Source organism: Caretta caretta, chromosome 4 (genome assembly GCF_965140235.1).
Source record: "Caretta caretta isolate rCarCar2 chromosome 4, rCarCar1.hap1, whole genome shotgun sequence".
NCBI classification, from domain to species: Eukaryota; Metazoa; Chordata; order Testudines; family Cheloniidae; genus Caretta; species Caretta caretta.
The window spans coordinates 140,562,948-140,576,264 of NC_134209.1; the positions used below are offsets into that span (position 1 = coordinate 140,562,948).

The following is a 13,317-nucleotide window of genomic DNA, read 5'->3' on the forward strand; positions in this document are numbered from 1 at the left end:
AAACATGGAAGAAAATGATTTTTGGTAGCTAGCTTTTTCTGATAGAAATTGCATTCCATGTGTGGATTTGCACTATAAAATAGACTATTCTGCAGGCAGCGCACAATTCACTAGAAAAGGTCTCTTGCAGCTAGTAGAAAAGTCCAGCCTTTTTCACATACTGACTCCTTAATAGCAAGTCACTGACAGCTTGCATAAAGGAAGGCTGGCTTGGATCAACCAAGTTTGATTTCTGGACAAAAGAGGCTCTGCTGGAAGAATGCCCCATTGTTTGAAGACCGGCGCTCCAGCATTGCCCGGTGAGCCATGACAAAGGGGATTATTTCGAGTCCCTAAAAATCACAGCAGCATTGTGGAAAGTTCTCACCACAAGCTCCGAGGTACGTCAAGAAGCACTGAGGCACATCAGTGAAGTATAGAAAGTTAAAAAAGCAACAGAGGCTTTTTCGTTATCAGAACCAAAGTGAATGGATGTTCTCTAGTCTCTTGTGGGCTGAATTTTTCAAAAGTGCTGCTGAGCACCAGCAGCTCCCATTAACTTCAGTAGGATTTGTAGGTGCTCAGCACCTCTGAGAACCAGGCCACTTTTATTTAAATGCCTAAATATGGATTTAGAAGCCTAATTTTAAGCACCCAAGACTGAAAATTTTGGTCTATGAAATTTTGTCCTTAAATATCAATGACCGCCTCCCCTCTAGTTTCCTGGATTCTTGGCCAGGATTTAGGAAAAACAACAACAAAAAAGATTCCCTCCTCCCGCGCACCTTCACTGCCTGAAAACCCATATTAGACTTTATAGCGAACCCCATGCATCCTAGGACGGGGCTGTACAACTTTGGTCAACGATGTGTGGATACAAGTCCCAACACGTTCAGGAAAGCTTATAGTCACGTGCCTCACTACTGCATCTCAGTGTTTTGATATAAGGATCTCCCACTAAGCTGGGACACAGCACCCCGTCTTGGTGTCTAGACCCTATCTGCACTGGAAAAGCAGCAACATGTTAAAACTTCCATCTCGCAAGGTTGTATTGCCAAAATGGTTGGAGCATATAAATTTATTTAAAAGTTTTTAAAACATTGGTAGACTAAATGGTGATCAAACTAGGGAGTGACCTAGGCTAAAATTGTTCAACAGTTCCTAAGGGATTTAGATGCCTAAACAATATCAACTTTCAATATGATTTAGGTGCTTAAATCACTAAGGCACTCTTGAAAATGCTACCCCTAGTCTCAAGTATTTTTAACGTAGATTTAACAAAGTTATGTCATGTTCCCACTGGCAGGAGGAGATCTGAGACTTTTGGATAACTGGCTGTTCAGATAAAAAGAACTAACTAATTAACTAAAGCCTGGTCTACACTTAAGAAATCGGATCGACCTAGCTACATCACTTAGGGCTGTGAAACATTTTGCAGCCTGAGCTCTGTAATTAGGTCGCCTAACCCTCAGTGTAGATGCAGCAAAGTCCAGGGAAGAAGTCTTCTGTGAACCCAAGGCACTGCCTCTTGGAGAGGTGGATTAAAACTACACAGATGGAAAACCCCCTCACAGGGATGTAGGAAGCATGGACGCTGCAGACCACTACAGCAGCTGAAGTGGAGCCATGGCCGAACATAGGGCTGCAGGGGGGCCCACTGTGGTTCCAGGGAACTAGGATTTTTCAGATAAAGGGAACTGAGGGTAAACTGGAGTTTGTTAGTCTCTAAGGTGCCACAAGTCCTCCTTTTCTTCTTGCGGATACAGACTAACAGGGCTGCTCCGCTGAAACCTGGAGTTACAGGGTTTCACACAGCAGTCCAGGGTGCAGGGAAAGGAGTGTACCCACCAGCAGCGCGCAGGGGAAGGAGAAGGCGGCAGAGTGTAGCCACGCGAACTCATGCGCCGCCTTGACACCCTGATTCCTTCCTCGCAGCACCGGGGCTCCCCGACAGCACACGGGACAGGCGCCACCGGCGCTGTGCCGCTCGCCAGGGGGCAGGCTCCCCGGGCCGCTCGTCCCATCCACCCCTGGGGCACGGCTTCAGCCCCGAGGTTCACCCCGGGGAAGGGGGGCTCCCCTCCCAGGACTGGCCCTCCCCAGCAGCAGCCCAACCCAGCGGGCACGGAGCCGCTCCCCGGCCAGCCCGCTTGGGGCAGGCGGGCTGCATGGTGGGAGCTGTAGTTCCCCCCGCTCCCCAGCCCTTGCACCCCCCCCAGCCGGCGGCACTACAATTCCCAGCCGCCGCCGGGCCGGGCCAGGCCAGCCCCCGCCCGCCGCCGCCGCCTTCCCCGGCTTCCCGCGCGCGCGTGGGGCAGCCCCGGCGGCCCAGGGGGCGGAGGAGGCGGGGTCGCTATGCGGCGCGGGAGGCGGCTGGCCGGGGCGCTGCTGGGTGCGCTGCCCCCAGGCGGAGCGAGGGCGAGCCGGGCCCTTCCGCACCTGCCGTTGCCAGCGCGCAGGCCGCTCGGCAGCCGCAGCGACATGTCCGAGGAGGCGAAGAGGGTGGCCGCCTGGGCAGCTGTCGATAACCACGTGAAGGTGAGCGGGGGACCCTCGAAAGACCCCACCCCCCTCCCCCGTCTCTGCAAAGGGCGGCCCCCGGGGTTTGCAGCGGCTTCCATTCGTCTGGGCGGGCTGCATCAAACCCCCCCCCCCGCCCCCCGAGAGTTGTAAAAGTGGCCTCTGCCCCCCCCCCCCCCCCGACCCCCAAGCAAAATGTTTTGCATCGTGCCTGTCCAAGTGAATATGCCAGTAATCATGCACTTTAACACGCGCCTGTGTGCAGAGAGGCTGGGGATTTTGCTGCCCTGGGGTTCTGCCCTTGCAGCTTCCAAGCTTTTTTTTTTTTGGGGGGGGGAGATGGCATAGTTTGACCCAGCTCTGGCCACGTGCCTGTTGCACTTGTGCTTGCAGGGTTGCCGCCAAGCCTCACTGTCCGTGAAGGAGTCTTTTTTCCCCTTGCTTTTTAAGGGTATTAACAAAACCCTATCTAATATCTCGGGACCCACATGACTGCAGCTACACTGCATACAACAAAAACCCCTTTCAGTTTTGTGCCTTTTATGAGGGACAGTTTTCCATTCCTTGCTTGGTACAAGTTGTCTGTTGCACAGGGCACAGCATATGCCTACTGCTCTCTATCAATGACGATTTTGGTTGATCTCTTTTTCAGTGAGCCATGCTAATATTTTTCATTTTCATAGCAGATTTCAAAATAAACTAAACTAACTGCCATACAAGTTGGGGCCAGATAACAAACTTCCAGTACTCTGATGGCCCTTGCTGAGCTGGATTGGCATTTCTAAGCTGGTCATTGCGCTACTATCTGAGCACGACACAGACTTTAATGACCAACTGTGCTGTGAATTAGTAAAGTATTATCCACATTCTACCGATAGGGAAATCGAGGCAGAGCAGTTAAGTGACCCATTGAAAATCACATAGGATCTCTAGATCTGTTTTTGGTACAAGCCTGTCCGGAACACACTGAGCCTCAATCAGTTTGAAAACAAAATCCTCCAGCTAATCAGAACTGTGGAGCGAAGGTCTATGCTGTCATAGAGTTGAGACTTCCGTGTACTAAGCATGCTTTTTATTCTGGTAAAATAGAACACTTAACTGTTGTCCTTTTAAAGTGAGAAAGGAATACAGTTAAGAATGTAAAAACAACTATTTGTTCTGTGTCCAGGAAAGCTCTCAAGGCTTTTCTGGCTTCCCTTGTACCTGGTTAAAATACACGGTCTGACTTAGCTCGCAAAGTAAGACAGGTTGTGGCCTTGTTTAATTTTGTAGTAGTTGCTTCTTAAGTCTTTTGTAAACAGTAGTAAATAAACTGGTAGGATTCATTGCATGGGTGTTAGATGGTTTTGGCTATCGGGGAAAATCCCCTCTGTTCTTCCTTTCACTGATCTTTTCACATCCGAAGCAGAGAGCGCAGCATTTTAAGGGGTAGTTGTATTTTTGGACATTGCAGCTGCCAGTGTAGTTGTCACTGTTAATTAGTCTCCCAGCACTAAGCAACACACTTCCTCATTCCTATTATTATTTATTCATATTACAGTAGTGCCTAGGGGCAGGGCCCCCTGAGACAGGAGCCCAGTTGTGCTAAGCACTGAATGTACACCTAGTGAAAGATGATCCTTGCCCTGCAGAACTTACAATCATCATACGCCCTGATCCTACAGACACACACATGCTTAGCTTTGATTACTACTTATGCTAATAAAATCAAGCATGTGTATTTTGCAGGATCAGGGCCTTAGATTTGTCAGCTCTTTGTGGCAGAGATCTTATTTTTGTTTAGTGTTTGTACAGCACTCGCACAACAGGGTCCTGATCCATAACTGGGACATGGTCTATACTTAAAAATTAGATCAACATACCTGCCTCATTCAGGGCTGTGAAAAATGTCATGCCCTGAGTGCCATGGTTAGGCTGACCTAGTCCCTGGTGCAGACATGGCCAGGCTGACAGAAGAATTCTTCCATCAACCTAGCTATTGCCTCTCAGAGAAGTAGATTAACTACATTGATGGAAAAACCCTTTCTGCCAATGTAGAAGTATCTACTCTATAGCGGCGTAGCTGCAGCATAAAGGGCCATCTTCCTCCAAGACACTACCAGCTTCCTCCAGAACTCCACAACATTAACAATCTCTCCAGAACACCACACTTGACATCATGGATATCGCCTCCCTGTACACCAACATCCCTCACCGCGATGGCATCGCTGCCTGCCTTGATACCTACAAGATGAAGTGAAGCACTTGGAAAGCCACCCAAAACACTCTATACATGACACTAAATGTATCCATTTCATCCTTACCCTCCACAACTTCACATTTAAGAACAAAAGAAGGGCCATACTGGGTCAGGCTAATGATCCATCTGTTGGATCATATTAAAGAAGTTCTGTATTAAAATCACAAATGAGTTTGATTCCTCATAGTTTAAATTCCAGGGTATTACTAATTAAGAGGTCTCTTGGTTTTTGGTACTGTTTCTCTCCCTCTATGTGTGAAACTTGCAAGCTGCTAATTGTGTTAGTACATTCTAAGACAGAGTCTGTTCTCAAAGCAATTCACAGAGAGAGAGAGACTCAAAGCAATACTCTAACAACAGAAACAGCACCCAGAGACTCCCCGCCCTTTTGTTGTGTTAACAATTGTGATTAAAATAGAGATAGAGGATGTATGTAGATGGATGCTTGGTGTGGATAATAACTGAATGATCAGGGAGGTGCCAGCCTAAGAATCCAGTGTCCATCGGCTGAAGAAGGCGTCAAGTGGAAATAACCAGAGGACCCCCGGAGGGCAGACTGGAATCCACCCAACAGCCTCAAGAATGGGAGAACCAAAGAACAAGATAACATCTAGCAGCACGGAGCCGTCAGGAATGTGCTATCTGCTGATTGATTCAGCAACAGCATGATGAAGCAATTCCCATAGACTGGCATAGGAAGAACAACATCCTCTGGCAACAAGTTCTACAGGTTGTGTGTTGTGTGAAGAAGTATATCCTTACGTTTGTTTTAAACCTGCTGTCTACTAATTTCACTGGGTGACCTCTCATTCTTGTGTTATGTGAAGGGTAAAATAACACTTCCCCATTCACTGTCTCCACCCCATTCACGATTTGATAGAGCTCTATTAATCAGTCTCCCCTTAGTAGTTCCAGTCTTTTTATCCTCTCCTTATATGGAAATAGTTCCATACCCCTCATCATTTTCATCCTCTGGATGGATGACCTAAACTTCTTTATAGATTTTCACCACAACTTCAGCAACCACCACCCATCCATCCAACTCTCTCTAGAACACTCCCACACCAAGATCAACTCCAAGGACACCACGATTCGATTAAAAAGTGGAACCCTGCAATTTACTATATACAAAAACCCTACAATCACCGCATTATCTGCACAGTTCCATCAACCACCCCAGACACATCAGAAAAAACTGTTATCTACAGGCAAGCACTCAGATGCTACAGAATTTGCTCCGAAGAGGAAGTCCTGGATATACATCTAAACACACTTAAGGCTGCCTTCACTAAACAAGGAAACTCCACCAGAGAAGTACATTGCATCTTTGAAGTGGCCACCGAAATACCCCGGGAGAACCTGCTTCAGTACAGGAAAAAAAAACCCTGCTGACCATGCTCTCTAGTTGGAATCCAGTGGTAGGTGACATAGGGGATCTCATCAAACATTTACAAACTGTGTTTGATGGGGACCACACTCTGAAAGAAATCATTCACAAACTCCCTCTTCTGGCCTTCAAACAACTCCTCAGTTTCACTAAGCACATCATCAGAAGCAAGTTCCCCACAGACCAAGACACAGCAACTCAAAGTAGCACCAGACCCTGCCAAAACACCCTACTGTCTGCTAACCCTCAGTTGGCAGTTGCATTTGAAGTGGTCTAATTCAGCATATGTGAACCCTTATGCTTAATGATCTGTTCTATCTTATATTTAGCGGAGACATTCTGATTACCTTCTCCAGACCTGAAGAAGAGCTCTGTAAAGCTTGAAAGTTGTCCCTTCCACCAATAGAAGTTGGTCCAGTAAAAGATGTTACTCTCTCTCGTCTCTCTCTCATGTCCTAGAACCAACAGGGCTACAACAACATTGCAAACAAACAGAGAAGACAGACAAAGGATGGAAGATAAAGTATTATCCCTGTTTTACAGTTGGGGAAGTGAGACAAAAAAAGCTTTAATAAATCTCTTTGGGATTTGTACGCTTTATTTCCGCACATTCCCCCCCTTGTTTCAGACCTTTGTTGGAGAATGGGATCCTTTGTGATTTCCCAGTTTTTCCTTTCTTAGGTCTTGTCTAGACTAGGGGCTTGTCTACACTTGAAACACTACAGTGTAGACTACCTACACCGACACAAGGGGTTCTCCGAGCAGTGTAGATAATCCACCTCCCCAAGAGGCATTCGGTAGGTCGATGGAAGAACACCAGGTGGTAGGTTGGTATAGCTGCGTCTCTCAATGGTGTGGATTTTTCACACCCCTCAGAGACATAGCTACACCAGTGTAAGTTCCTAGTGTAGACCAGCCCTAGGATTTGGAAGATGTTAGTTAGCACATGCTAACAAGCTCGTGTAGACAGAGCAGTGTGCCTTAACACCATGTTCAAATCTGACAGTTTAATGTTAAAGGCACACTGCCTTGTTTACACTAAGCAGTTAACATGTTAGTCTAGGACTTGGAAGGTGCTAGCTCTGTCTTCACTATTAACACTCTACCCTGCCCTTACTTGTTGTTTACCTTATCTGCCTACGTCATAGTAAAAACTACCAGTGCCTTGGCTCCACTGGGGTTTTACAGCAGTGCAGCTAATGCACATTAGTTATCCTGCTTTAAAAGCACACCTTCTGGGGGGGCAGTGAAGATGTATCCCTAGTCTAGACAAGAGCATGTATGTTTTGTCTTACCTAGATTGTTGTAGGCAGGCTGGAGCTCCCTGTCTGTCTCCTCCTTCTCCTGTTCTTGACCTTGATCTTCCCTGGGAGCAGTGAAGCTTCATTGTGTCTTGGCCTTACACGACCCACCCCCCAGCGGGAAGAACTTAGGAGAATGAGTCTCTTCCATTTTTATGGCGTCGCTGGCAACCCTGGGAACATAGAGATGTGATTCCTCTTCAGGAAGAGTCATGGCAGACAATCTCTGGTGGGTTTGTGGGGGTAGGCTGGGATAATGTGGGAGCTCCCAAACTTGGGCCAGATTTAAAGAGTTAAACTTTTTGTCAGTGTCACTTAAGGGGCAAGTTAAGTCCTTAACCCTTCTGGGGGATTGATCTGCTTTACCCTTTTCCTTCTCAATCAAGCTTACACTGCAACAATGCTCCCACTCGCCAAAGGAAGCTAGCTCCATCCAGAGCTGTTCAACTCCAGTCAAAGCATCAGCCACAGGAGGCTGCTTGATGTGTAATTCAGTGATTTTGTCTACACTTGACAAAGTCTACACTTGTCTAAGGCTTGTCTACACTTGAAACGCTACAGCAGCACAGTTGCAGCTGCACTGCTGTAGTGATTCAGTGTAGATACTCGTTACAGTGATGGGAGGGGTTCTCCCATTTCTTGTTAATCCGCCTCCCGAGAGACGGTAGGTAGGTCGACGGAAGAATTCTGCACTGAGGGTTAGGTCTTAGGTTGGCTTAGCTATGGCACTTATGGGTGTGGATTTTTCATACCTCTGAGCAACATAGCTGAGTTGATCTGACTTTTTAGTGTAGACCAGGCCTAAGAAACATTAAACTGCTCATTAGGTAATATGTAAGGGCCAAGTAGTGACACCTTGTGGATGAACTTATTTGGGGAGTGTGGCTAAATGCAGTAGAACCTCAGAGTTACAAATACCAGAGTTATGAACTGATCAGTCATCCACACACTTCATTTGAAATTGGAAATACACAATCAGGCAGCAGCAGAAACCCCCCTCTCCCCCCCCCCAAAAGCAAGTACAATACAGGACTGTGTTAAATGTAAACTACTAAAAAGTAAAGGGAAAGCAGCATTTTTCTTCTGCATAGTAAAGTTTCAAAGCTGTATTAAGTCAATGTTCAGTTGTAAGCTTTTGAAAGAACCACCATAACATTTTGTTCAGAGTTACGAACAGCCTCCGTTCCTGAGGTGTTCGTAACTCTTAGCGTCTATTATAGTAAAATCTTGAGCTAACGTTTTGTGATTCTTTTCCCGGTACTAGCACAGTTCCGCAAGTGAACTGAAGCTTTTTACTCTGGCTGAGGAAGTTGCTCCTATATGAACAGCACAGAAGTATGCATGGGATGCAGTTCGATCCCATCAACACTTAGATACCCAGGTGATAGGTAAATATAAGAAGTGGATCCACAGTGCAGAGAATGCCATTGTAACATGCTAGTGCCTATCCACTCCACCTCCCCATGTGTCTAAATGTATCATACAGTAATGTGTAGATGAGACTGAATGGTCTTAAACATGCTCCTGAACCAGGCTACCATCCTGGAAAACCTGGGGCTATGCAGTTAAAACTCCTCTATGCTGAAAGACTAAAATCCTGTTTTAAATGCATCAGGGGGCTCTTGTGGAGCAGGACTTGGACTCAGTTACACCATGTGTCTACAGAGCAGACAGGATCTGACTTCTGAGTGTGAGGGACGGGGTGGCCTGGTACTCTGCTTCAGGGTATATGCTCTTGCATTTCTTGCTTTGGGCAGCAGTACTGTTTACGAGCGATATTGTTCCCAGCAACAGTATTTCACTGTGTGGTTTCCTTGAAACACAACATCAAATGGTCTCAACTTCCTCCCCTGCTGTGGCAACCTCTGAAGGCTGCAACTGTCGTGCAGAGTAATAGGCAGGCAGAGAAGGTGCACTGTTAGTTGGTTTCTCTGGTGTGGGTGGGGGAGAAGAGGCACATCTGCTGGAGGCAAAGAACTGCTCTACACCAGAACCAGGGTTTGTAAACAGAGAGGCTAGTTTAAAGGAAGGGGCTGCATCAAAAGTCCAGGGTGAAAAGGAAACACAGTAGGAGCGAGCCTTTATCCCAAGCCTCAGGAAGGTTTTCAATGCTGGTATTGTGGGAAGTGTTTCCCCGGCATTCTTAACCCCTCTGTAATCTACATTATTATATCCCTTCATCCAAAGGACTACCATGTTTTTGGAGCTGACCTTTCTCTACTCCTTTGAAGGATTAGTCAGGCTCCTGTATGCTCCAAATGGATCTGTCCTTCTAGTTTTTCCTAGACATTTGTCCCGTTTGCTCTTGCGAGTTTGTCGCCCGAGCCCTGCCACAAGAGCAAATGGGACAAATGCCCAGTTTTGGCAAAAAAGTCGGGACATCTGGGACAGAGTTTATAAAGGGGATTGTCTGAGCCAAAATGGGACATATGTTCACCCAGTATTGGAGCCCTCCATAATGTGCTATGAAAACATGCTTCTCTCTTTTTCTGGTTTGCAGAATAACCAAGTCCTTGGAATTGGAAGCGGCTCTACAATTGTCCCTGCTGTCCATCGACTAGGTATGGTAATAACGTTGGTTCCATCCGAAGGAAAATCCTCTGTTCCAGCAGCCCCAGCTAATTGGAACGCTAGTGTGGAGAAGTGAAATGTAATGCCTGCCTGCCTGCCTGCCTGCTGGATAAACAGCTGACTTGCAGTTAAAAACCTTGGGTGTGTTGATTGGTCAGCACATTCGATCTGAGGCAGAAAGTAAAGCCTGTACTCGTGCCTCAGTTTCATTGTAAAGGTCGTCACCAAGAATTAATGAGTTTGTTGGTCTGCAGCTTTTATTAGAGTTGAGCTCTGCTCTGCTCTGCTCTTGCCAGACAGTCCAGTCTCCTGAATTGTGCTCAGGTTGGAGCTAAAGGTCTAATTCCAGCTCTGCCACTGACCCACAGTGTGGCTTAGGTTAAGGAACTGCCCCATTCTTCAGCAGTTGACTCATTTGTAAAATCGGGGTAATGTTACTCACTCAGCTCTCAGATGTCAGGAAGGCTAATGTTTGAATGGTGCTTTGAAGATGTGGCATTAAATCCTGCTGTAATTCATATGTCCTGCAACTCTACTGGGTGAAAGTCAGGGCAGAGTTTGTCCCATAAAGTGCTGTGTGTAGGCGAACTATTATTGTAATGTGACCCTTTAGCAAGTGGGCACAAGACTAATTATATACCTGTGTCTTGCCAAGGTGCAGTGTGTGGTACCAGCAGTGTTTTATGGGTTAGCAAAGGGCAGGAGGCCAGGGCTCATTTTCAGCCTTAGGTCAGATATGCTCATCAAGCGCCCTAGAATCTTTTTGAGTCAGTCAGCTCAGGTCTGCCCCTTGTTTTTGAAGGGAGGGACTCGCAACACGCTTAATTCTAGAATGCAATTAGTCTTGGCAACAAAAAGTGGACAATCAGCTATCTCTTATTGGCCTCCCATATAAAACAGAACAGTTCCCTTTGGGGAGCTGGGACTCCTGGACAAGCTCTGTTAGTGGGGGTTTTTTTTGTTAGCTCAGCAGCATAAGGTCCCATCTGTTCCAAATGAGAGTTTGGGATGTTCCGCCCATCAGGACTCTGAATACTCCTTGGCGCTATCTATTGACTATAACTTCAGTGGATTATGCACCTGACCAAGTGCTGTTTGCAGGATCTAGACCTAAGTGGAGACCTAACAGCACAACTGGTAATAGAAGATGGGAGAGAGTAAAAGTCACTGTTAAGATTGTGGAAATGCGCACTTGTGTACATTGTTTGCATCTTGTTGATTCCAGGGTGGAGTTTATGTTAGTTTTTAATATTTATGAGGTATTTTAGGACTTGGAAGCTCTGCTTCCTGGTATGGTGGCGCAATGTCAGAGCTGCTCTGATTCTAACCAAATCTTTGAGCCATGAATACATTTATAAAGCACTATTGGCCTTCAAGACTGCTGAGCTTGGGCTTATGTCTGAGCAGTGGCGTGCCAAAAGCAGGGCTTTCTGAATGATCAGAACAGGTGAGGAGTTTGCCTGCATCACCTGTTGCCATTAGGTAGCACTTACCCATGTTTACTCAGTCAGGCTGTTGGATTTGCCTAAATTTGAAATGTAGCATTTTGTGAACAAAATTTATTAGGGAATTATCTTAATACGTTCATAATAACATCTATTATCTTAATAATAGATGTTCATCTTTTCAGGTTACACGGAGGGAGGAAACATTTAATTCTTTTAATGGAAATGCTGGATTTTGCTCCATTAGTCATTCCCCTACCATATATTTAAATGCTTTTTATTACACGTGATATGAGGCCCTGAGGCAGCACAATCTTTCAGACAGCTGCTATTATTCACCTAAAGCTCTCTTGTTTACAAGGAGTGCAGTAAAATGTGTATAATATAGGATTTAATTCCCTAGGTGATGAATTATTCTTTACTGACTGGGCACAATTCTTGCTTGCTCTACTGCTCCGATATGAGATGGGTCATTAGCCTTTTCATCATAGGCTGACCCAGAGAAGTTGTTTAAACATGATTGTCACCAGAAGCTACAGTTTATCCAGCACAGGATGACACTTGTTTGTAGTTTGTGCCTGACTCTTCTTTGCAAATACAGGTAAGCCCAAGTAACTGGAATGTTTCAAAGAGGCTGTTTGAACTAAAGTTTCTTAAAGTGAAGCTTGTTGCACTTTCCTCCAGCTCTGTTGTTGAGCAAACTAATGTTTCTGCTTCTTCCTACAGCTGAGAGAGTTAAACGAGAGAATCTGAATATTGTCTGCATCCCAACATCTTTTCAGGTAAAAAATATTGTCCCCGCTGGTGCCCTTTCTTATGGGTAAGACACTTGGGGTTACATTCTATCAGTCTATGGAAACTCTAGGGCAATTTCTGAATTACTGTAAATCTGCTCAAAACCCCAGTTAGTTAAAGGAGAACGTTGCGAGATTTCAGCACAGATTCATGGCCGTGACTTCAAGTGGGGTGATGGATAGTCATTGCACTGAGCTGAGATTCACAACAAACCCATGCAATTTTTGAGAAGCTTATGGTGTTGAGTTTCAGACAACATGCGTGATATGTGAGTTACCGTACGGCTCAGTCCATGGCTCCAACTCAGGGGCGAGCAAACTTTTTGGCCTGAGGGCCACATCGGGTTTCCAAAATTGTATGGAGGGCCGGTTAGGGGAGGCTGTACCTCCCCAAACAGCCAGGCATGGCTATTCAACCCCCCCTGCTTCTTGCCCCCGATGGCTCCCCTGGGACTCCTGCTCCATCCACCACCCCCTGCTCCCTGTCCCCTGACCACCCCCAGACCTCCCGCCCGACTGCTTCCTGCCGCCCCATCCAACTCCTCCTGTCATTCCTGACTGCCCCCATGGGACCCCTGCCCCATCCAACCACCCATTCTCCCTGTCCCCTGACCGCCCCCAGAACCCCTGCCGGCCCCATCCAACCCGCCCTCCTTCCTGACTGCCCCCCCAGGACCCCTGCCCCCACTCAACCCCCCTGTTTCCCGCCCCCTATCCACACCTCCGCCCCCTGACCAACCCCATGGAACTCCCCTGCCCTCTATCCAACCCCCTCCTCCATCTTACTGCACTGCCTGGAGCACCGGTGGCTGGCAGCGCTACGGCCGAGCCGCCCGGCTGGAGCCAGCCACACCACCACGCAGCACAGAGCACCGGGTCCAGCCGGGCTCTGCAGCTGCGCTGCGCGGCAAGAGCTCACAGCCCCGCTGCCCAGAGCATTGTGCCAGCGGCACAGTGAGCTGAGGCTGCGGGGGGGGATAGCCTCCTGGGCCAGGAGCTCAGGGGCCGGGCAGCAGGGTCCCGTGGGCCAGATGTGGCCCGCGGGCCATAGTTTGCCCACCTCTGCTCCAGCTGTATAGAA

The 13,317-nt window shown here is 47.3% G+C and overlaps 1 protein-coding gene across 1 annotated transcript in view; it reads left to right on the forward strand.

Moving 5' to 3' along the window:
* Positions 1–2,280: 2,280 nt before the first annotated feature.
* Positions 2,281–13,317, forward strand: part of RPIA (ribose 5-phosphate isomerase A) — a 32,250-nt gene continuing 21,213 nt past the window's right edge. The window contains exons 1-3 of the mRNA XM_048849230.2: positions 2,281–2,517; positions 9,927–9,987; positions 12,169–12,224. Coding sequence (XP_048705187.2) covers positions 2,335–2,517; positions 9,927–9,987; positions 12,169–12,224 — 300 coding nt within the window. The 5' untranslated portion in view covers positions 2,281–2,334. The remainder of the gene's footprint in view (positions 2,518–9,926; positions 9,988–12,168; positions 12,225–13,317) is intronic.